Source organism: Leopardus geoffroyi, chromosome A3 (genome assembly GCF_018350155.1).
Source record: "Leopardus geoffroyi isolate Oge1 chromosome A3, O.geoffroyi_Oge1_pat1.0, whole genome shotgun sequence".
In the NCBI taxonomy this organism is placed as follows: domain Eukaryota; kingdom Metazoa; phylum Chordata; class Mammalia; order Carnivora; family Felidae; genus Leopardus; species Leopardus geoffroyi.
Window position 1 is genome coordinate 51,876,185 of NC_059336.1, and position 26,136 is coordinate 51,902,320.

At 37.3% G+C, this 26,136-nt stretch overlaps 1 protein-coding gene and 1 pseudogene across 7 annotated transcripts in view; both read right to left on the reverse strand.

The window, feature by feature from the left end:
* Positions 1-26,136, reverse strand: part of CCDC138 (coiled-coil domain containing 138) — a 138,132-nt gene that overhangs the window by 89,375 nt on the left and 22,621 nt on the right. For 4 of the 7 annotated variants that reach the window (XM_045443732.1, XM_045443735.1, XM_045443729.1 and 1 more), the window contains exons 7-10: positions 19,849-19,968; positions 4,769-4,846; positions 4,564-4,671; positions 1,307-1,471 (exon numbers count right to left, since the gene is read on the reverse strand). In XM_045443732.1, the coding sequence (XP_045299688.1) occupies positions 1,307-1,471; positions 4,564-4,671; positions 4,769-4,846; positions 19,849-19,968 (471 nt within the window). The remainder of the gene's footprint in view (positions 1-1,306; positions 1,472-4,563; positions 4,672-4,768; positions 4,847-19,848; positions 19,969-26,136) is intronic. The other 3 variants (XM_045443733.1, XM_045443730.1, XM_045443734.1) reach the window with 2 other exon arrangements.
* Positions 2,369-3,056, reverse strand: LOC123579743 (annotated as a pseudogene).

Below are 26,136 nucleotides of genomic sequence, written 5' to 3' on the forward strand. Positions count from 1 at the left end.
AAAATTCATATGGCACAGTGAATTCCAGGCACAGTGAACAGACAAAAAACAATCTTGAAAAAGAACAAAGTTGAAGGTCTCACACTTCCTGATTTCAAACTTGCTGCAAAGCTACAGTAATCACAACAGTGTCATATTCACATAGAGATATAAAAACCAATGAGACAGAGAGCCCAGAAATAAGCCCTCACATACATGGTGAAATAATGTTTGTCAAGGGTGCCAAGACCACTCAATGGGGAAAAGGACAGTCTCTTCAACAAACGGTGAGGGGAAAACTGGATATTCACTTGTGAAAAATGAAGTGGACCCTTATCTTACACCAGAGATAAAAAATTAACTGAAAATTAATCAGAGCCTTAAATATAACTAAAATTGCACTAATTTCTAGAAGCATTACTTGGCTTATGGCACTTTTCTTCCACCTTCAAAGCTAGCAAACATGGGCTGAGTCTCTGACCTGTTCTTCTGCTTTGTCTGGTTAAAAGCTCACATGACTACTGGACCCACTCAGACAACCTGGTCAATCTCTATTGGAAAGTCAGCTGATTAGCAAACCGTAATTCACTTCTGCCATATAACATAACATATGGAAAGGTTCCAGGGATTAGGATATGAGTATCTTGAAGGCCATTATTCTGCCAAGCAGAAAAGGCATTTAGAAGAAACATTTTAGTTACGTAAAGATGAAAACTGGAAATAATTTTGTCAAATTAAACCCTAGCCAATATTTAACAATTATGTAATTGTTTCTGAAAACACTAAACAAACAACTTTAGATGTCTACTCTTCAAAGTTTTAATATATTTCTTGTAGAATATAGTTGTCAACCTCTAATGACCATATATACTAACTAGAAATCATGAGTACTAATATCCAAATTAATGTCTGTAACTTAAGAAAATGGTCATTTCTTTTTGTTAACGAGAAGCCCCTTACAAATAGACTTTTCATCCCTTCATGACAAAAAGTAAAACAAAATTATTTTAGTGGAAATCATGTGTTATCAATCAGGAATTGTTTGTATCACTGATCATTTGCCTAACTCTAGTATACAATTATTTTGCCATTTCTGGATTAAGATGTTAACTTCTAGTCTCTATCTTTAAAAAGAAATTCCCATTATGTTAAGAAAAATAAAAGTATGAATTAATTTTAATTAAGTCTGAAATGAATCTTTTCAGAACTATTGGTATGGTCAATTTTCAATCAAAAATATTTTCAATATTTTTTCCTTTATAACATATACAATAGGCTTTCCAGTTTTGATATTCATAAGTCATATATATCAAATCAAGAAACAAACCTTTATACACTTCTCCTGAATATCATTTCTCTGAGAAGCAAATTTCAGTAGGGGCTTTTCACCATCCATTCCAGATTCTTCGCTTTTTAATTTACTAAGGTGGTGATCTGAAATCCAGTCCATGAAGACAGTTAAAAGTTCATAAACTTGTGCATTAAGTGGTACCTATATGTAAAAAATTAAACCAAACATATATTTCAGTTCACAACCTGATAAAATTTCAAAGACAAGTTTTAAATTTGGGGATTATAGAAAAAGTTAACTAAAGAATGCCATTAAAATATGTATTGAATGACAAAGCTTCTCCAAACAAAGGAAATTCCAAATCAAACACTTCCATTTAACATAAGAAACAAGTTAAATGATGGCTGAGACAAGGGGAGAAAATTCATCTTAAAAATGAAATTGAAAGAACTTTGCCTTATTACCAAAAAAAGAATTTTCATAAAAATTCTTTACCTAAGTTTGATAACATAATAAAATTGGCCTTAACTCAAAAGTATATACCATCATAACTAAAATATTTCAATAAATTTAAAGATTTAGAAAGTTAAAACAATTTCCACCAAAGAACTTCGTATTTTCTTCTTCCCAAAAAAGTTGTTTGTTTTTATAACATTCTATAAACAGGATATGAAAATTTTTCTGGAAATCCTCCTCTCTGAGAGCCTATCAAAGCGAAGTAAAGAACAAAATGCCAGAAAAATTTATAGATTCAATTACACTGATTTTAGTATTCCTTCAAATCACTTTTAGTCAATTTAATTCTACATTTATCACACATCTACCTTAAACAGGGAACTACACTAGATTTAGTTTTTTAGAAATCTGAAAAGACAAAGAAACAAAAGCAAATAAATAAAAAAGTAACATTAAGCAGACAGCAATCTACAAAATCAGAATGAGATTAGAGTTACATTATTCTGAACGAGTAATTTTAACCTGTTTTCTTCAAATGGAAACTTTAGATAACTTCAGTCATCATTAAGTACCGAGCAGAAATAAAACTAAGTTAATACAACATGGAAGGCTGTATAAAAGGAAAAAGGTCAGAGTGGGGGTATGAAATATTTCCATTTACAACCACAAAAAATATTTCTGAACATATGTGCTGCCTGGCAGAGGGCAGTGGCAGGCCAGGGCAGTGGCAGACAGGGGCAAGTCCTGTTTGTAGAGGAAATCGTAGTTCCAGGAGGTAGAGAAGGTAGATCTTAGGCCCAGAGACTTCAGGAAAGATGTGCAAGTTGGTGCTATACCCTCTGTGCAATCTCCTTCCACCCACCTGGATGGAACCCTGAGGGCGTGGGCCGGCAAGATGACAAGAATGTGGTTACTATCCTCATACGTGGCCTCTACCTCCTGGTGGCAGAATTCCTTTACAGTGCACCCACCTTCAATTAAGTGCTCATACTACAGGAAGCCTGTATATGAACAGTTGCAGGTAGACTAACAGAAAGTCCAAGGTCCTCTGGTTATTGAAGGAGGGCAGCAAGTTGGCTACTTAGGTCTGCTTCTCCATCTGCTCAGTTAGGTCTATAAACATGCTGTGGAAATCTTCAACTGTGAACAGTGAAGCCCTGGGACACCAGGTCTTCTTTGATCTTGGCAGATATGGGCTTGAACTGCTAAAACTCCCTGCTGACATCCAGCAGCATTTCCACGTGGAGAATTCAAAACCTCGATAGAAGCTGTTCATATAAGGGCATCTGGGTAGCTCAGCAGTTAAGTATCCCACTTCAGCGTAAGTCATGATCTCCCAGTTTGTGGGTTTGAGCCCTATATTGGGCTCTCTGCTGACAGCACGGAGCCCACTTTGGATGCTCTATCTCCCTCTCTCTCTCTGTCCCTCCCCTCTCTCAGAAATAAATAAACATTTAAGGAGGAGGAGGAGGAGGAGGTGGAGCAGCAGCAGCAGCTGCTCACATAAAGCCTGGTCTTGCAGATGTATGAGAACTTTTGGTGGAGGTGCTCAATCTTCCAGTGATAGATGTCATCCAGCATATTCCCTGCATAGGATGGTGAGTTCTAGTAGCTCCAAGAGAAGGTTCTGCATACCAATCTTTTGCTGAATTTGGTCCTGAGTCATGATGTCTTCATCATAAGCCAGACAGTTAACACCTTCAGAGTCACACTGCCCAATGGTGGCTCCTGATTTTACTACTCAGATTCCACAAAAATCTTTAAACAGTGCTGTGTTCTCACTTTATGAAAATAAGTAGAGGATTTATAAAAATTATTAAAAGCCCACATTGAGATATCACTACTCACCCACCGAAAAGGTCAATGAAAAAGACTGAAAACAAATGTTGGCAAGGTTGTGGAGCAATCACAAAATTCATAGGAGTATAAAACGGTACAACAGCTTTGGAAAACTGGCAGTTTCATGAAAAGTCAAATATCTATGACCCATAAATTCTGGCCTTAGTTGTATTTCCAAGATGAATGAAAACACATGTCTGCTAAAAGCCTTGTACACAAATATTCTTAACAGCTTTATTCATAATAGACAAAAAATAGAAATAGCCCAGGTGTCTGTCAACAGAAGAATAAACAAATTCTGTGATACAGTCATACAATGGAATACTACTGAGCAACTACAGAGGAACAAACTATTGATACACCCAATGTTATAATGAGTAAAATAAACCTTACCCAAATGAATGCATACTATACAATCTCATTGACCTAGGTTCTAAAATAGGTAAAATGAATTCATGGTGATAGAATGCAGATTAACAGCTACTTCTTACAAGGAAGAGCTGAGAAAGGACAAGGGAACTTTCTAGAGTGATGGAAATATTCTCTATCTAGTTGTAGGTTACAGGAGTATAGGCATTCTTCAATACTGACCAAACTATATACTTAGCAATATACATTATGTTACTGTAATTTATGCCTCAATGTAAAAAATTCCTGAGGAAAAAATAAATAAATTAGAGCTCATTCAGGTGTGGATTGCAGTCTTGACAGAAAACATTGAAAGCTTATGGGTTCTTAAAACACAATGAATAATAAAGCTCTTATTAAGCTTAAGGTCCTGTGATCTGTCAATGTTACTAGGCCTGAAACACTACTGAAATACTTTGTTTTACTTTTGTAAATAGAAGCGTATTAGAAACATTATACAGCTATATCTCTGTAAATGAATTATTATGGTGAATCTTTTCATATCAAAAAGGATAGGAAAAAAAAGTTTCAAGAACAAAGAGAAAAAATGTCTTTGCCTTCTATTGGAGAAATTTTCAATCACATCATACCTTGTGAGATTTTGAGACTGGTGCTTTTTCTTGTCTTAAACTTTTCATTTCGTTAGCAGCATGGGAATTTCCTTTCAGTCTCTGTATTGTCATAAACTCATATTTCCTCTGCAACAGTGCATATCCATGAATTAAAACACAATTGTATTAAATGTGAGAAAACCCAAAGGCAATCATTCAAAATTCACTTGTGCAGGCAGCTTACCTGTAAATTATCTAAACGAGCTTGAACTCTCTTAGCCTGAATCTCCATCTTCTTGTTTTCCTCACTTACTTCATTTAACTACAGTGAGAAAATATTAAATATTTCAATATAAAACTTAAGCTGATTTCATACTAAAGATTTCCAAAATAATCTACTATCTTATCTAGTCTGCCTAACCAAACAATGTAACAAAACAGAGGTAGCATTCATGATTAAAGAAAATCACAGCTGAGGGTAAATAGACTTATTTTGGAAATCATTTTGAAATGTATAAAAATACTGAATCACTATGATATACACCCGAAATTAACAGGATATTGTATGTCAATTATACTTCAACAATAATATAAAATTTTTAATTAAAATAAAACACAGCTAAAAATCATCATTAGTCCTCAAAGTACTAACAGTATTTAAGTTTACTGCATTCTATAAAAATCTGTTAAGTCTCCTGATATCTTACAAGTATATGTTTTAATGGGAAAGATCTTTTAATTGAACTTTTATTGAACTATAATGTATGTATAGAAAAGTGTACAAATTATTAAAGCATGCAGTGTAATAAACTATTCAAGTTGGATTAGTATATAAATTTGGGAAGAACTGTCATGCTTAAAATATTGAGTCTTCCCACCTATGAGCATAACATAAACTTCAATTTATTTAGGTCTTCTTTATTTTATCCTAATAATGTTTTGTGCTTTTCAGTATATATGTTATACACATCTTTGTTTAGATTTAACCTGGATAGCTAATACTTTTTGATGTTATTATCTGTATCTTTCAATAAATAACATTTATTATCCGATTTTTGGTATATAAAAATACACCTGGTTTTTGTTTTTTTGTTTTTTATTTTTATTTTTATTTTTTTTTCAATATATGAAATTTATTGTCAAATTGGTTTCCATACAACACCCAGTGCTCATCCAAAAAGGTGCCCTCCTCAATAACCATCATCCACCCTCCCCTCCCTCCCACCCCCCATCAACCCTCAGTTTGTTCTCAGTTTTTAACAGTCTCTTATGCTTTGGCTCTCTCCCACTCTAACCTCTTTTTTTTTGTTTCCTTCCCCTCCCCCACGGGTTTGTTAAGTTTCTCAAGATCCACCTAAGAGCGAAACCATATGGTATCTGTCTTTCTCTGTATGGCTTATTTCACTCAGCATCACACTCTCCAGTTCCATCCACGTTGCTACAAAAGGCCATATTTCATTCTTTCTCATTGCCACGTAGTATTCCATTGTGTATATAAAGCACAATTTCTTTATCCATTCATCAGTTGATGGACATTTAGGCTCTTTCCACAATTTGGCTATTGTTGAGAGTGCTGCTATAAACATTGGGGTACAAGTGCCCCTATGCATTAGTACTCCTGTATCCCTTGAGTAAATTCCTAGCAGTGCTATTGCTGGGTCATAGGGTAGGTCTATTTTTAATTTTCTGAGGAACCTCCACACTGCTTTCCAGAGCGGCTGCACCAATTTGCATTCCCACCAACAGTGCAAGAGGGTTCCCGTTTCTCCATATCCTCTCCAGCATCTAGAGTCTCCTGATTTGTTCATTTTGGCCACTCTGACTGGCGTGAGGTGATATCTGAGTGTGGTTTTGATTTGTATTTCCCTGATAAGGAGCGACGTTGAGCACCTTTTCATGTGCCTGTTGGCCATCCGGATGTCTTCTTTAGAGAAGTGTCTATTCATATTTTCTGCCCATTTCTTCACTGGGTTATTTGTTTTTTGGGTGTGGAGTTTGGTGAGCTCTTTATAGATTTTGGATACTAGCCCTTTGTCCGATATGTCATTTGCAAATATCTTTTCCCATTCCGTTGGTTGCCTTTTAGTTTTGTTGGTTGTTTCCTTTGCTGTGCAGAAGCTTTTTATCTTCATAAGGTCCCAGTAATTCACTTTTGCTTTTAATTCCCTTGCCTTTGAGGATGTGTCGAGTAAGAGATTGCTACGGCTGAGGTCAGAGAGGTCTTTTCCTGCTTTCTCCTCTAGGGTTTTGATGGTTTCCTGTCTCACATTCAGGTCCTTTATCCATTTTGAGTTTATTTTTGTGAAGGTCTAGTTTCAACCTTCTGCATGTTGCTGTCCAGTTCTCCCAGCACCATTTGTTAAAGAGACTGTCTTTTTTCCATTGGATGTTCTTTCCCGCTTTGTCAAAGATGAGTTGGCCATACGTTTGTGGGTCTAGTTCTGGGGTTTGTATTCTATTCCATTGGTCTATGTGTCTGTTTTTGTGCCAATACCATGCTGTCTTGATGATGACAGCTTTGTAGTAGAGGCTAAAGTCTGGGATTGTGATGCCTCCTGCTTTGGTCTTCTTCTTCAAAATGACTTTGGCTATTCGGGGTCTTTTGTGGTTCCATATGAATTTTAGGATTGCTTGTTCTAGTTTCGAGAAGAATGCTGGTGCAATTTTGATTGGGATTGCATTGAATGTAATTGTATTGACATTTTGACAATATTTATTCTTCCAATCCATGAGCAAGGAATGTCTTTCCATTTCTTTAAATCTTCTTCAATTTCCTTCATAAGCTTTCTATAGTTTTCAGCATACAGATCTTTTACATCTTTCGTTAGATTTATTCCTAGGTATTTTATGCTTCTTGGTGCAATTGTGAATGGGATCAGTTTCTTTATTTGTCTTTCTGTTGCTTCATTGTTAGTGTATAAGAATGCAACTGATTTTGGGGCGCCTGGGTGGCGCAGTCGGTTAAGCATCCGACTTCAGCCAGGTCACGATCTCGCGGTCCGTGAGTTTGAGCCCCGCGTCAGGCTCTGGGCTGATGGCTCGGAGCCTGGAGCCTGTTTCCGATTCTGTGTCTCCCTCTCTCTCTGCCCCCCCCCGTTCATGCTCTGTCTCTCTCTGTCCCAAAAATAAATAAACGTTGAAAAAAAAAAATTAAAAAAAAAAAAAAAGAATGCAACTGATTTCTGTACATTGATTTTGTATCCTGCAACTTTGCTGAATTCATGTATCAGTTCTAGCAGACTTTTGGTGGAGTCTATCGGATTTTCCATGTATAAATCATGTCATCTGCAAAAAGCGAAAGCTTGACTTCATCTTTGCCAATTTTGATGCCTTTGATTTCCTTTTGTTGTCTGATTGCTGATGCTAGAACTTCCAGCACTATGTTAAACAACAGCGGTGAGAGTGGGCATCCCTGTCGTGTTCCTGATCTCAGGGAAAAAGCTCTCAGTTTTTCCCCGTTGAGGATGATGTTAGCTGTGGGCTTTTCATAAATGGCTTTTATGATCTTTAAGTATGTTCCTTCTATCCCGACTTTCTCAAGGGTTTTTATTAAGAAAGGGTGTTGGATTTTGTCAAAGGCCTTTTCCGCATCGATTGACAGGATCATATGGTTCTTCTCTTTTTTTTTGTTAATGTGATGTATCACGTTGATTGATTTGCGAATGTTGAACCAGCCCTGCATCCCAGGAATGAATCCCACTTGATCATGGTGAATAATTCTTTTTATATGCTGTTGAATTCGATTTGCTAGTATCTTATTGAGAATTTTTGCATCCATATTCATCAGGGATACTGGACTGTAGTTCCCTTTTTTTACTGGGTCTCTGTCTGGTTTAGGAATCAAAGTAATACTGGCTTCATAGAATGGGTCTGGAAGTTTTCCTTCCCTTTCTATTTCTTGGAATAGCTTGAGAAGGATAGGTATTATCTCTGCTTTAAATGTCTGGTAGAACTCCCCTGGGAAGCCATCTGGTCCTGGACTCTTATTTGTTGGGAGATTTTTGATAACCGATTCAATTTCTTCGCTGGTTATGGGTCTGTTCAAGCTTTCTATTTCCTCCTGATTGAGTTTTGGAAGCGTGTGGGTGTTTAGGAATTTGTCCATTTCTTCCAGGTTGTCCAGTATGTTGGCATATAATTTTTCATAGTATTCCCTGAAAATTGTTTATATCTCTGAGGGACTGGTTGTAATAATTCCATTTTCATTCCTGATTTTATCTATTTGGGTCATCTCCCTTTTCTTTTTGAGAAGCCTGGCTAGAGGTTTGCCAATTTTGTTTATTTTTTCAAAAAACCAACTCTTGGTTTCGTTGATCTGCTCTACAGTTTTTTTAGATTCTATATTGTTTATTTCTGCTCTGATCTTTATTATTTCTCTTTTTCTGCTGGGTTTAGGCTGTCTTTGCTGTTCTGCTTCTAGTTCCTTTAGGTGTGCTGTTAGATTTTGTATTTGGGATTTTTCTTGTTTCTTGAGATAGGCCTGGATTGCAATGTATTTTCCTCTCAGGACTGCCTTCGCTGCATCCCAAAGCGTCTGGATTGTTGTATTTTCATTTTCGTTTGTTTCCATATATTTTTTAATTTCTTCTCTAATTGCCTGGTTGATCCACTCACTCTTTAGTAGGGTATTCTTTAACCTCCATGCTTTTGGAGGTTTTCCAGACTTTTTCCTGTGATTGATTTCAAGCTTCATAGCATTGTGGTCTGAAAGTATGCATGGTATAATTTCAATTCTTGTAAACTTATGAAGGGCTGTTTTGTGACCCGGTATATGATCTATCTTGGAGAATGTTCCATGTGCACTCGAGAAGAAAGTATATTCTGTTGCTTTGGGATGCAGAGTTCTAAATATGTCTGTCAAGTCCATCTGATCCAATGTCTCATTCAGGGCCCTTGTTTCTTTATTGACCGTGTGTCTAGATGATCTATCCATTTCTGTAAGTGGAGTGTTAAAGTCCCCTGCAATTATCACATTCTTATCAATAAGGTTGCTTATGTTTGTAATTGTTTTATATACTTGGGGGCTCCGGTATTCGGCACATAGACATTTATATTTGTTAGCTCTTCCTGAAGGATAGACCCTGTAATTATTATATAATGCCCTTCTTCATCTCTTGTTACAGCCTTTAATTTAAAGTCTAGTTTGTCTGATATAAGTTCGGCTACTCCAGCTTTCTTTTGGCTTCCAGTAGCATGATAAATAGTTCTCCATCCCCTCACTCTCAATCTAAAGGTGTCCTCAGATCTAAAATGAGTCTCTTGTAGACAGCAAATAGATGGGTCTTGTTTTTTTATCCATTCTGATACCCTATGTCTTTTGTTTGGTGCATTTAATCCATTTACATTCAGTGTTATTATAGAAAGATACGGGTTTAGAGTCATTGTGATGTCTTACGATTTATGCTTGTAGTGATGTCTCTGGTACTTTGTCCCACAGGATCCCCCTTAGGATCTCTTGTAGGGCTGGTTTAGTGGTGACAAATTCCTTCAGTTTTTGTTTGTTTGGGAAGACCTTTATCTCTCCTTCTATTCTAAATGACAGACTTGATGGATAAAGGATTCTCAGCTGCATATTTTTTCTGTTTAGCATACTGAAGATCTCGTGCCAATCCTTTTTGGCCTGCCAAGTTTCAAAAGACAGATCAGTCACGAGTCTTATAGGTCCCTTTACATGTGAGGGCACGTTTATCCCTTGCTGCTTTCAGAATTTTCTCTTTATCCTTGTATTTTGCCAGTTTCACTATGATATGTCGTGCAGAAGATCGATTCAAGTTACGTCTGAAGGGAGTTCTCTGTGCCTCTTGGATTTCAATGCCTTTTTCCTTCCCCAGTTCAGGGAAGTTCTCAGCTATTATTTCTTCAAGTACCCCTTCAGCACCTTTCCCTCTCTCTTCTTCCTTTGGGATACCAATTATGTGTATATTATTTCTTTTTAGTGTATCACTTTGTTCTCTAATTTTCCCCTCATACTCCTGGATTTTTTTTATCTCTCTTTCTCTCAGCTTCCTCTTTTTCCATAACTTTATCTTCTAGTTCCCCTATTCTCTCCTCTGCCTCTTCAATCCGAGCTGTCGTGGTTTCCATTTTGTTTTGCATTTCGTTTAAAGCGTTTTTCAGCTCCTCGTGACTGTTCCTTAGTCCCTTGATCTCTGTAGCAATAGATTGTCTGCTGTCCTCCATGCTGTTTTCAAGCCCAGCGATTAATTTCATGACTATTATTCTAAATTCACTTTCTGTTATATTGTTTAAATCCTTTTTGATCAGTTCATTAGCTGTTGTTATTTCCTGGAGATACTTCTGAGGGGAATTTTTCTGTTTGGTCATTTTGGATAGTCCCTGGAGTGGTGAGGACCTGCAGGGCACTTCCCCTGTGCTGTGGTGTATAACTAGAATTGGTGGGCGGGGCCGCACTCCGACCTGATGTCTGCCCCCAGCCCACCACTGGGGCCACAGTCAGACTGGTGTGTGCCTTCTTTTCCCCTCTCCTAGGGGTGGGATTCACTGTGGGGTGGCGTGGCCCTTCTGGGCTACTTGCACACTGCCAGGCTTGTGGTGCTGGGGATCTGGCGTATTAGCTGGGGTGGGTAGGCAAGGTGCACGGGGGCAGGAGGGGCAGGCTTAGCTCGCTTCTCCTTAGGTGATCCACTTCTGGAGGGGCCCTGTGGCAGCGGGAGGGAGTCAGATCTGCTGCCGGAGGTTTGGCTCCGCAGAAGCACAGAGTTGGGTGTTTGCGCGGAGCGAGCAAGTTCCCTGGCAGGAACTGGTTCCCTTTGGGATTTTGGCTGGGGGATGGGCGAGGGAGATGATGCTGGCGAGCGCCTTTGTTCCCCACCAAACTGAGCTCTGTCGTCCGGGGGCTCAGCAGCTCTCCCTCCCTTTGTCTTCCAGCCTTCCCGCTTTCCGAGCAGAGCTGCTAACTTATGACCTCCTAGACGCTAAGTCGCGCTTGCTGTCAGAACACAGTCTGTCCGGCCCCTCCGCTTTTGCCAGCCAGACTCGGGGGCTCTGCTTGGCTGGCAGGCTGCCCCTCTGTCCCGGCTCCCTCCCGCCAGTCCGTGGAGCAGGCACCGCCTTGCCGCCCTTCCTACCCTCTTCCGTGGGCCTCTCGTCTACGCTTGGCTCCGGAGACTCCGTTCTGCTCTACACCTGGTTTTTGAATATTGAACTTATATCCAAAGATTCTCCTAAATTTATTTAATTCTACTAACTTGTCTGTATACTTGTCTGTATACTTATCTTAATTCTACTTACTTGTTTGGATACCTCTGTATATAAGTACATAATCATATCATCAGTAGATAAATCTTACTTCTTATAATCCTTATTTTTCCAATCCTTATTTTCTACTTTTTTTTTTTCCCTATTGCACTGACTAGCAATTTCATTATAGTGTTCAACAGAAACAGGAACAATGAGGACACTTTGTTCTGATTTCAGAGGGAAAACATTTCAATAACCCATATTAAGTATGATTTTGCTGTTGGATTTTTTTTGTAGATACTTATCAAAATTAAGTTTTCTTTTATTACTATTATCGACATGGTGCTCAATTTTATTATCAGCAGAAATTATGATTTTTCTACTCTTTTTCTACTCTTATTAATGTGTTAATTTTCAAATGATAAATCACCTTTGTATTCCTGTATTAAATCCACTCAGTTGTATTATTTTTATGCATTGCTAGACTCAACCTGCTAACATTTAAAAATTTTACATCTATATTCATGTAACTGGTTTGAATTTTTCTTTTCTTGTAACATTCCTGACATGTTTAGTTTCAAGATTACACTGGTCTATTACAACAAGAAAGGGAGTTTTTCTCTTTTCCTATTTATATTTAAAACACAGGATGCTTCCTCGTTAATAGTCATTAGTTTTACTGTTCCTGGTCTTATTTTTCTCTGATCACTTTTAAAATTTTATCTTTATTTAATATTTTTAGCAGTCTTAAAATTAAAGCAGTGTTCTTCTGTATGGTTTTCCTAAATATGTACCCTGCTTAGGCTTAACATAATTTCTTGAATCTGTAGGTTGGTGGGTTTGCTTGTTTGTTTTTTACCGTTTTGGATAGTAAGTGATCATTTCTCTTCCCATATTTTGTTTTTGCCCTATTATCCCTCTTATTTTTTATTTTATTTTATTTTTTTAATTTACATCCAAGTTAGTTAGCATATAGTGCAACAATGATTTACCCATTTAGCCCATCCCCCCCCGACAACCCCTCCAGTAACCCTTTGTTTGTTCTCCATCTTTAAGAGTCTCTTATGTTTTGTCCCCTCCCTATTTTTGTTATTATTTTTGCTTCCCTTCTCTTATGTTCATCTGTTCTGTGTCTTAAAGTCCTCATATGAGTGAAGTTATATATTTGTCTTTTTCTGACTAATTTCACTCAGCAAAATACCCTCCAGTTCCACCCACATAGTTACAAACGGCAAGATTTAATTCTTTATGATTGCCGGGTAATACTCCATTGTATATATATACCACTTCTACTTTATCCATTCATCCATTGATGGACATTTGGGCTCTTTCCATACTTTGGCTATTGTTGATAGTGCTGCTATAAACATTGGGGTGCATGTGCCCCCTCGAAACAGCATACCTCTTCCCCTATGATAAATACCTAATAGTGCAATTGCTGGGTCGTAGGGTAGTTCTATTTTTAGTTTTTTGAGGAACCTCCATACTGTTTTCCAGAGTGGCTGCACCAGTTTACATTCCCACCAGCAATACAAAGGAGATCATCTTTCTCCACATGCTCTCCAACATCTGTTGTTGCCTGGTTAATGTTAGCCATTCTGACAGGGGTGAGGTAGTATCTCATTGTGGTTTTGATTTGTATTTCCCTGATGATGAGTGATGTTGAGCATGTTTTCATGTGTTGGTTGGCCATCTGGACGTCTTCCTTGGAGAAGTATCTATTCATGTGTTTTGCCCATTTCTTCACTGGGTTATTTTTTTGGGGGTATTGAGTTTGATAAGTTCTTTATAAATTTTGGATACTAACCCTTTATCTGATATGTCATTTGCAAATATCTTCTCCCATTCTGTCAGTTGCCTTTTAGCATTGCTTGTGCAGAAGGTTTTTATTTTGATGAGGTCCCAATAATTCATTTTTACTTTTGTTTCCCTTGTCTCCCTTGTTTCCCTTGACGTGTTGAGTAAGAAGTTGCTGCAGCCAAGATCAAAGAAGTTTTTGCCTGCTTTCTCCTCAAGGATTTTGATGGCTTCCTGTCTCACATTTAGGTCTTTCATCCATCTTGAGTTTATTTTTGTTGATGGTGTAAGAAAGTGGTCCAGGTTAATTCTTCTGCATGTTGCTGTCCAGTTTCCCCAGCACCACTTGCTGAAGAGACTGTTTTTATTCCATTGGATATTCTTTCCTGCTTTGTCAAAGATTAGTTGGCCATACGTTTTTGGATCCATTTTTGGGTTCTCTATTCTGTTCCATTGATCTGACTGTCTGTTTTTGTGCCAGTACCATACGGTCTTGGTGATTACAGCCTTGTAATACAGCTTGCAGTCCAGGATTGTGATGACTCCTGCTTTGGTTTTCTTTTTCGAGATTGCTTTGGCTATTCGGGGTCTTTTCTGGTTCCATTCAAATTTTAGGATTATTTGTTCCAGCTCTGTGAAGAATGGTGTTATTTTGATCGGGATTGCATTGAATATGTAGATTGCTTAGGACAGTATTGACATTTTAACAATATTTGTTCTTCCTATCCAGGAGCATGGAATATTTTTCCATTTTTTTGTTTATTCTTCAACTTCTTTCATAAGCTTTCTACTGTTTTCAACGTGGAGAGTTCTCACCTCTTTGGTTAGATTTCTTCCTAGGGATTTTATGGTTTTTGGTGCAATTGTAAATGGGATTGATTCCTTGATTTCTCTTTCTGTTGCTTCATTGTTGTTGTGTAGGAATTCAACCGATTTCTATGCATTGATTTTATATCCTGCAACTTTGCTGAATTCATGAATCAGTTCTAGTGATTCCATTTTTTGGTGGAATCTAGGGATTCCATTTTTTGGTGGAATCTTTTGGGTTTTCCATATAAAGCATCATATCATGTGCGAAGAGTGAAAGTTTGACCTCCTCCTGGCCAATTTGGATGCCTTTTGTGTTGCCTGACTGCTCAAGTTGACTTCCAATACTATGTTGAATAATAGTGGTTACGAGTGGACATCCCTGTCTTGTTCCTGACCTTAGGAGGAAAGCTCTGTTTTTCTCCATTGAGGATGATATTAGCGTTGGATTTTTCATATGTGGCTTTTATGATCTCGAGGTATGATCCTTCTATCCCTACTTTCTCAGGGTTTTTATCAGAAAGGATGCTGTGTTTTGTCAAATGCTTTCTCTGCATCTATTGAGAGGATCATGTAGTTCTTATCCTTTCTTTTATTGATGTGATGAATCACATTGATTGTTTTCCAGATACTGAACCAGCCCTGCATCCCAGGTATAAATCCCACTTGGTCGTGGTGAATTATTTTTTTCAAAGTATTGTTGGATTTGGTTGGCTAATATCTCGTTGAGGATTTTTGCATCCATGTTCATCAGGGAAATTGGTCTGTAGTTCTCCTTTTGAATGGGGTCTTTGGATTTGGAATCAAACTAATGCTGGCTTCATAGAAAGAGTTTGGAAGTTTTCCTTCTATTTCTATCTTTTGGAACAGCTTCAAGAGAATAGGTGTTAACTCTTCTTTAAATGTTTGGTAGAATTCCCCTGGAAAGTCACCTGCCCTGGACTCTTGATTTTTGGGAGATATTTGATTACTAATTAAATTTCTTTACTGGTTATGTGTGTGTTCAAATTTTCTACTTCTTCCTGTTTCACTTTTGGTAGTTTATATGTTTCTAGGAATTTGTCCATTTCTTCCAGATTACCCATTTTATTGGCATACAGCTGCTCATAATATTCTATTATTGTTTTTATTTCTTCTGTGTTGCTTGTGATCTCTTTCATTCTTGATTTGGGTCCTTTCCTTTTTCTTTTTGATCAAACTGGCTAGTAATTTACCAAGCCCTATTATCTCTTTTTTAATTCCCATGTTAAAACTTTTAACAAATGTTTCTTATTCTTTCTCCACTCAATGTTTTCATTTCAAGATTTTTTAGGAAATGATCCTCCAGTTCATTAATCCTGTCTTCTCCTGTGACTTACCTACTGTTAAATCCTTTCACTGGAGTTTTGAAATTCAATTAGTGCATTTTTTAGTTTTAGAATTTCAATTTAATTCCTTTTTACATATTCTGCTTCTCTAATGAAGTTCTCAATCTTTTTTTTTAAATTTTTTTTTTCAACATTTATTTATTTTTGGGACAGAGAGAGACAGAGCATGAACGGGGGAGGGGCAGAGAGAGAGGGAGACACAGAATCGGAAACAGTCTCCAGGCTCTGAGCCATCAGCCCAGAGCCCGACGCGGGGCTTGAACTCACGGACCGCGAGATCGTGACCTGGCTGAAGTCGGACGCTTAACCGACTGCGCCACCCAGGCGCCTTTTTTTTTTTTTTTTTTTCAACATTTATTTATTTTTGGGACAGAGAGAGACAGAGCATGAACGGGGGAGGGGCAGAGAGAGAGGGAGACACAGAATCGGAAACAGGCTCCAGGCTCTGAGCCATCAGCCCAGAGCCCGACGCGGGGCTCGAACTCACGGACCGCGAGATCGTGACCTGGCTGAAGTCGGACGCTTAACCGACTGCGCCACCCAGGCGCCCCTCAATCTTTTTTTCCTACTTATTTGAACATATTAATCACTTTCTGAACTTTAAAAAGAACTTTTTTTTATGTTTATTTATTTTTCAGGGAGAGAGAGACAGAATGAGAGTGGGCAAGGGGCAGAGAGAAAGGGAGACACAGAATCCTAAGCAGGCTCCAAGCTCTGAACTGTCAGCACAAAGCCCGACGCAGGGCTTGAACTCACAAACCCTGAGATCATGACCTGAGCCGCAGTCAGACGCTTAACCAACTGAGCCATCCAGGCATCCCTATCAGTTTTTTAATTGTAATCATCATTTGAAAGTCATGGTTAGTAGCTCCAATATCTGGATCACTCGCAGGTATATTCATATTGTCTGGGGCATTTTTGTTCTCTTTATAGTCATGTGATTCTGCCCTTAGTGTAATTATTAATTTCGTACAGAATGACTAAGAAAATTTACAAATTCTATGCACATGATATCTTCTTTCAAAGAGGGCTCATTCTAAGAGCTCAAATGTCCATCGATAGATGAATAGATAAAGATGTGGTATATATATATACAATGAAGTATTACTCGGTAATCAAAAAGAATGAAATCTTGCCATTTACATCTATGTGAATGGGACTAGAGAGTATTATGATAAGCGAAATTAGTCAGAGAAAGACAAATATGACTTCACTCATATGACGACTTTAAGAAACAGAACAGATGAACACAAGGGAAGGGAAGCAAAAATAACATAAAAACAGGGATGGGGACAAAACATAAGAGACTCTTAAATATGGAGAACAGAGAGTTACTGGAGGGGTTGTGGGAGGGGGTAAGGGCTAAATGGGTAAGGGGCATTAAGGAATCTACTCCTGAAACCATTGTTGCACTGTCTGCTAACTTCGATGTAAATTTAAAAAATCAAATAAAAAAAAAAAAGAGGGCTCATTCAAGGAATTCAAAATGGAGACTGATTACTCTAAACAGGAACTAAGATCATCTAGGAAATTTCAATCAGAGGAGGCTTCCGTCTACCTCTAATTTGCCTCTTCCTAGAGTACAACCCTGCTTTTTTTTTTTAATATATGAAATTTATTGTCAAATTGGTTTCCATACAACCCAGTGCTCATCCCAAAAGATGCCCTCTTCAATGCCCATCACCTACCCTTCCCTCCCTCCCCCCCCCCCCCCATCAACCCTCAGTTTGTTCTCAGTATTTAAGAGTGTCTTCCCTGCTGCTTTTTCAATGGAGGACCTATGTTGTCCACAGGGACTCTCCAGCCTGGTGAGTCCTGAATATTAATCCTTGCCTCCTCAGCTTAGCATGACTTAACGGATTTGTTATCGTTGATGTTGTTATTATTGTTTCAAACTTATTTATGCCCACTGGTGCCACAAATTACTACTTAAGACAGTCATGGAAATAACTTACCTTTTTATTTAGCAATTTTGAAATGCAGTTGAGCCTTAAACCATGTGTGGGTTAGGGGTGTTGACCCCCAGGCAATAAAAAATTCATACAGAACTTCTGACTCCCCAAACTTAACTACAATAGCTTACTGTTGACCAGAAAAGCCTTAGTGATAACAAACAGTCAATTAACACATAATTCGTATGTTTTACTCCTATATACTATGTTCTTACAATAAATAAGCTAGAGAAAACAAAATGTTATTAAGAAAATCCTAAGGAAAATATATTTACAGTACTGTACTACTTATCAAAAAAAATCTGCATATAAGTATAACAGTGCAAACCCGTGTTGTTCAAGGGTCAGCTGTATATATCATTCATAGTGCAAACTATAGCCCATGGGCCAAATCTGAACACTGTTGTTATAAAGTTTTATTAGAACACAGCCATACTCACTCACTTATTGACTATAGTTGCTTTTGCATTATGTCAGAGTTGAGTCATTGTGACAGAATGTATGGCTCACAGAGTCCGAAGTATTTACTATTTCATCCTTAATAGAAAACAAAAAACGATCCCTTATCCAAACTAAACAAAGTAACTATAAAAAAGCACCCCGGGGACACCTGATTGGTTCAGTTAGTTAAGCATCTGAGTCTCAATTTCGATGCAGGTCATAAACTCGCAGTTCATGATTTCAAGCCCCACATCAGGCTCTGCGCTGACAGTGGGGAGCCTGCTTAGGATTCTCTCTCTCCCTCTCTCTCTACCCCTACCCCACTTGTGTTCTCTCGCTCATGTGCTCTCTCTCTCTCAAAATAAATGAACTTAAAAAATTGTTTTAAAAAGCATTCTGCCAGTTGGTACCAAAGGGTTTCTCCCAAACTTTTTCATTTTGGACATACTAGATCAAAAATCCAATTATCAATAGGTTGATCACTTAATAATTACATATCCACTCCACTCACCAGATACTGATAAAAACACATGCAAGACTATTAAGAATTGTATAACCTTAAAAGATAGGTATAGGCAACAATGCTCCTTGGCTAATAGTTAAAGAAACCCTTCTCAAAAAAAATGTGCTAGAGTTGTCTGGTGACAGACAGTACCTACACTTGTGGTAAGAACAGCATAACATACAAAGTTGTCAAATCATTAATTTGTATGCCTGAAACTAATACAATGTTGTGTGTCAACTACAATTTAAAAAAGAGAGGGAGAGAGCACTACAGAGTGTGATGAGAAAAAGTAATCTCACCAGGGATAAAGCAGGCTTCCAAACAACCGTAAGTGAAGGCCATACTCCAACTGTGGGAGGCCATAAATGAATTCAGAGAAGCCAAAGAACTTAGATCAAATGAGAAACAGTATCCCTAGTTATCAAGGCCACTGAGAAAAGCTGTAACAAGCCGTGACTACAGGACATCAAAAAGAGAAACTGAGAACATATAGCTACCTAAGGAATTCCAGGATTCATATGATCTCTGAGAGTCTGAGCTTAGAATCCATATAGTTTTCCAGCCCAAAGCTTTAATTTTTGAAGTGACTGGGTTTAGCCCAGTCTCTGCTCATCTACTTCTCCTCTTCCCACAAATACACACACAATCAGTCTCTCATCTCTCTTCAACATATTCTTTCACATCTTTCAGTCAAAAACTGGCGAAAGTTAAAACAAAAAAAGAAAAACAGATACAACTCATAAAAATATTTGCAACTTCAGTATTAAGTAGCAACCAAGATTACATCACACACATAATCACAGTACAACATGATAGCACTCTATACTCATGGGACTACAAGCAATGTGTAGGCTTCCTTCTAGTACACTGCCTAGCACATAATAGATACCCAGAAAATAAACGAATGTTAAATAAGCAGTGGTGTCAAATAGCAGTTAAAAGAAGCAGTATTAGATTAGCTAAATGCCTAAAAATCCCCAGGTTATCAAGCAGGTTTTTTTGCTTGTTTTTAATTTTAAAAATTTCAAATTGCAAAAGCATCTCAACTAGTTGCTAAAATAGATGATGAAAAACCAAAAGCTTAAGAATACCATATTTATATTTGGAAGTATTACACAAAATAAAGTTAGCAAATAAAGTTAAAAAAATTTCTCTAGATAGAATATAATCTAAGACTTTGATAAATAATTTAAGTATACATGAAAGAAGTTTTAAGAATATTTTGAAATCTAGTATATACTAAAATAGATCTTACCTGCTTTTTTAAGTTATCATTCAATTCTTTTAATGCATCAAAAGAGGACCTTAGCCTCTTACTTTCTTTATTTCTTTCCTTAAGAACTTCAGTTAAGTGCTCAACTTCTGCACTGTGCTGCTAGAAGGGGAAACAAATCTGATTTAAAAATTAGGTGTGGATTCCATGCCACAAACGCTACTGAACACAAAGTAATTAAAAATTAGAACTCCTCTGGACGCATGGTTGGCTCAGTCAGTTAAGCATCCAATTCTTGATTTCAGCTCAGGTAATGATCTCGACAGTCATGGGATCAAGCCCTGTGTCAGGTTCACCATTGATGGACCAGAGCCTGCTTGGGATTCTCTCTCTCCTTCTCTCTCTGCCCCTCTGTGCCTCGTGCACGTGAGTGCTCCCCCTCTCTCTCAATGTAAACATTAAAAAAAAAAAATAGAACTCCTTGAATCAGGACTTTAATCAATGTATTTAAGCATATATGACTAATACCACAATTAATTATAAAAACTATGTCATCAAACAAAGTAATAACTAAGCATTGAAAGCATTTGTTAAGTACTTACTAAAAAAACTATTTTGTGCTTCTGCTCAAAAGAGTCCACTGAAACTCACTAAAATAATTTCTTTCACACCATGGAATGATAAAACAATGAAGGGTTTCTGATCTTTTTTTTTTTTTTAATGTTTGAGAATGTGAGTGAGTGGGTGTGAGAGAAGGAGGGGCAGTGAAAGGGAGAGAAAGAATCCCAGCAGGTTCTCTGCTTCAGTGCAGAGCCTGAGGCAGGGCTCAATCTCACAAATAGTGAGATCATGACCTGAGCTGAAACCAGAGTCAGGCACTTAAACCAACTGAGCCACCCAGGCTCCCCGGGTTTCTGATCTTCTTCAAGAGTCTGGTTAGCAATTCATAGCTTTATAAGTTAAAATTTGAGATTTAAGTTACCCTGAGGAATAAATATCCATAGATATAGAACTAATTTCTTATTCTCATAAACTAGCTAATTGTTTACATCTCAAATTTAAAAACATATTAATATATCTGAGTCTTAAACTATTTGACTTTCCTTAATCAGTTTTATAAATAATTGAAATCAATTAACCTTCTAATCACATTTAAACGAGATAGCACTTTTTGATTTAAAGTACAAATACATGTCACCTTTTATTCTCAATTTATTCATAATGTATTAAAACAAGCAAATTTCTATAGGAAACAAAAAAATTGAATTAATTTCTTTCTTCCAAGTAATCATATAGGAACTATTAAAAAAAAAGGCTGTCGGGGCGCCTGGGTGGCGCAGTCGGTTAAGCGTCCGACTTCAGCCAGGTCACGATCTCGCGGTCCGGGAGTTCGAGTCAGGCTCTGGGCTGATGGCTCAGAGCCTGGAGCCTGTTTCCGATTCTGTGTCTCCCTCTCTCTTTGCCCCTCCCCCGTTCATGCTCTGTCTCTCTCTGTCCCAAAAATAAATAAACGTTGAAAAAAAAAAATTAAAAAAAAAAAAAAAAAAAAAGGCTGTTGTTATCTTTACACTTAAGAATAGCAGACAAATCTAAAGAGAAAAAAAATCAAGAAGTCTAGTATGGAAAACTCTTGAGAATCCAAGCATTTCTTCTTTGGCCCTGTTTAAAAATCCAACCACGTGAAAACATTAGCTTTATGCAATTTTATTATTACATTAAATGATTCTTTAAATAACTTAGTATCTAACCACAAATACAGGTATTTCAAACATTAGGTTAACATTCTCATTGTCCAAATTTTTCCAAATCGAAAAGATGTTAAAAAATAGGATATGAGTTCCATTTCCGGAATGGCAAGATAAGCCCACTACATTCTAGTTCTGTTACTGATTACAACTGAAAACCTTAGACAAAACACAAAAAGTAACCCTAAAGACTGTAAAACGTAAACAGAAATAGGGAATTGTAGCAGTCTTGCCCCAGGGCAGGCCCCCAGCACTCTGAAGTGCAGCAGAGCACTGTAGGCTGCTAAACTGAGAGAAACTCTGCCTTTACAGTCAGGGAAGCCAGGAAAAGGGCCACTGTGAGCCACGGAATGTGTGCAGTATCTCAGAGAAGAGACTCAGAAAAAGAATTTTTTCATTCAGTTGTACAAACACCCGTAGAAATCTGGCTTAACTCTAAGCATAGCACAGACAAAAGTGACAAAGCAAAGGTGGAGAGATCAGAGTTCGGTTTAAAAATACCACCCACATCTCAAACTAACCCCCAATTCTGCAAGCATGGGAAAGACACAGGCACCATACTAAGGGTCTTGAGAACTGAACTGATTTAAACCATTGCCTGAGTATTAAAGTAAACCTAAGTGGCACAGGTACAACTCCAAAGCTTTGAAAACTGAACTGAGATTGGGTCACTTCCCACAGATGGTGAGAAAGAACCCTGGCCTAAATCTAATGAGGATGGAATAGGGAAAATGGAGTATGAAGATCCTGAGCTCACCTCCTCTCATGAACACACCAAGGTTGCAACTACATGGACAGCAACTCCCTCTGAGAATGACCTGAAGACTAGCAGGACAGCTCTTTCACAGGTAAAAACATAAAGAAACAGACACATCAAGAAGGGTGAGAGATAGGGCTCCTGGGTGGCTCAGTGGGTTGGGCATCCAATTTTGGCTCAGGTCCTGATCTCACAGCTCATGAGTCTGAGCCCTGAATCTGGCTCTGTGCTGACAGCTCGGAGCCTGGAGCCGGTTTCGGATTCTGTTTCCGTGTCTCTCTGTCCCGCCCTGCTCACGCGCTGTCTGCCTCTATCTCAAATATAAAAAAAAAATAATAATAATAAAAGAATTTTAAAAAAAAGTACACAATCTTCCAAAACTGAATCAGGAAACAGAAAATCTGAACAGACCAATTACTAGTAATGAAATTGAATCAGTAATCAAAAACTGTCAACAGCTAGCTTCAGAGGTGAATTCTACCAAACATTCAAAGAGTTAATACCTATTCTTCCTCTCAACTATTCCCAAAAGAATTTAAGAGGAAGGAATGCTTCCAAATTCACTCTGAGGCCAGGATTACCCTGATTTATTCCAGGGATGCAAGAATGGCTCAATATTCACACACCTATGTGATATGACACATTAAAATAATGAAGGATAAAGACCATATGGTCATCTCAACAGATGCAGAAAAAACATTTATCAAAAGGCAACATCCATTCATGATAAAAACTGTTAACAAAGTGAGTACAAAGGGAACATACCTCAACGTAATAAAGGCCATACATTGGAAAGCTATAGCTAGCATCATACTCAAAGGTGAAAGCTAAAAGCTTTTACTCTAAGATTAGAAATAAGACTAGAATGCCTACTTTTACCACTTTTATTCAACACAGCATTGGAAGTCCTAGCCACAACAATCAGACAAGAAAAAGAAATAAAAGACATCCAAGTTGGTAAGGAAGATGTAAAACTGTCACTATCTGCAGATGACATTATATTCTATATAGTAAACCATAAAGAATTCACCAGAAACTATTAGAATATATGAATTCAGTAAAGTTGCAGCATACAAAATTAATATACAGAAATCAGTTGTGTTTTTATACTAATACCATAATGGCAGAAAGAGAAATTAAGAAAACAATCATACTAACAATTGCACTAAAAACAATAAGAATACCTAGGAATTAATTTAACCAAGGAGGTGAAAGACCTTTACTCTGAAAACTATATGACATTAATAAAAGAAATAGAAGATGTCACAAATAAATAAGATATACCATGCTCATGGATTAAAACAACTAATACTGTTAAAATGCCCATACTACCTAACGTAATCTACAGATTGAATGCAATCCTTACCAAAATACCAACAGCCTTTTTCACAGAACTAGAACAAATAATACCACAAAAGACCCAAAACAGCCAGAGCAACTTTAAGAAGAACAAACTTGGAGGTATCATCCTCGCAGTTTTCCAACAATACTGCAAAGCTATAGTTATCAAAACAGTATAGTGTTGGCACAAAAACTGACATGGAGATCAAGGGAACAGAACAGAGAGCCCCAAAATAAATTCACACTTATATGGTAAAGTAATCTACAACAAAGGAGGAAAGAAGATACAATGGGGAAAGAGTCTCTTCAATAAATAGTGCTGAGAAAACTAAAAAGCTACATACAAAAGAATGAAACTTTCTTAATTTAGGAAAACACTCTCTCATACCATATATAAAAATAAATTAGGAATGAATTAAAGATCTAAATGTAAGACCTGAAACCATAAAACTCCTAAAAGAAAACAAGGGTAGTAAACTTCTGGACATCAGTCTTAGCAATGTTTTTTTGGTCTGTCTCTTCACACAAGGGCAACAAAAACAAAAATAAACAATTGGGGGGGGGAACCACAACTGGGTCTACATCAAACTAAAAAGCTTTTGAACAGTGAAGGAAACAATAAAACAAAAAAGCAACCTACTGAACAAGAGAATATATTTGCAAATTATATATCCGATAAATGTGGATACTGGTTAATACTCAAAATATATAAAGAACTCATACAACTCAACACCAAAATAAACAATCCAATTAAAAAATGGGAAGTGGACCTGATCAGATACTTTTCCAAAGAAGACATACTGATAGCCAACAGGTACATGAAAAAAATGCTCAATCCACTAAAATTGTCAGGGAAATGCAAATCAAAACCACAATGAGGTATCACCTTATACCAGTCAGAATGGCTTGTATCAAAAACACAAGAAATAACAAGTATTGGTAAGGACGTGAGGAAAGGGTAACTTTGTGCACTGGTGGTGAAAATGTAAATTGATACAGATACTCTGGAAAGCACTATGGAAGTTCCTCAAAAAATTAGAAATAAAAATACCATATGATCCAGCAATCCCACTGTTGGTTATTTACCTAAAGAAAATGAAAACATTAATTTCAAAAGATATAAGCATACCTATGTTCACTGCAGCATTATTTACAATAGCTAAGATATGGAAGAAACCTCAGTGTCCACTGATAGATGAATGGATAAAGATGTGGTATAAATCCACAATGGAATAGTACTCAGACGTAAAAAAGAATGAAATTCTACCATTTGTGACAACATGAAGGAACCTAGAGGGTATTAGGCTAAGTGAAAGAAGTCAGAGAAAGACAAACACCGCATGATTTCACTTATACATAAAATCTAAAAACAAAACAAATGAACAAACAAAATAAAACAGAAACAGACTCCTAAAAGAAAGAGTTGGCGGTGACTGCCAGATGGGAGGGGAGGAGGTAGGCAGTAGGACAAACGGGTGAAGGTGGTCAAAAGACACAAACTTCCAGTTATAAAATTAAATAAATCAGGGATGTAAAGTACACCATAGAGAATATAGTTAATAATATTGTAATAGCATTCATTATATAGTGACAGATGGTAACTAGTTTATCGTGGTGAGCATTTCATAATATATATAAAAGTTGAATCACTATGTTGTACATCTGAAACATAAGGTCCATAAGCTATACTTCAATTTATAAACAAACAACTCAATTGGGTTGACTGCTTAAAAAAAGAAACATTCTCCAGAGGATTATAACCAGATCCAGAATCTGTATAATATCCACAAGGTCCCAAATATAATCCAAAAGTCACTGAACATGCAAAGAACAAGAAAAATGTGACTATGTCACCAGAAAAATACCAATCCTTACATGACCCAGATGTTGAATTTTTAGGTGTGTCCTATGAGGTAAATACAAATGAATGCAAATGGAAAGATAAAAATGCTCATGAGGAAAATTAAACATAATTTAAAAAAGAACCTAATTAGCAATTTTAGAACATTAAAATATCAGAAACAAAAAATTCACTAGATGATCTCAGTAGCAACATGGATATGCAAGGATAAACAATGAACATAACGACAGACAACAATATTATCAAATCTGAAGAACACAGAAGAAATAGATGAGGAAAAAGGAGCAAAGCCTCAGCAGTTTGTAACAGCAAAAGACCTAACATATGAGTCACTGGAGACACAGAAGGAGGAGAAAGCAGTTGGAACATAAAAAATATTTGAAGAAATACTGGTTGAAAACTTCCCAAATTTGGTAAAAGACATTCATCTACAAAGTCAAGATGTTCAGGGAACCCCAAACAGGGTAAACTCAAAGAAAAACATGTGGAGATACCTCCTAATTGAATTGCTGCTGAAAACCACAGATAAAGAAAAATCACAGTTCTATTTACATGACATTCTGGGAAAGGCAGAAGTACAGGGACAGAAAATAGGTCAGGGGTTGCCAGGGCAGGGTGCAGGGAGC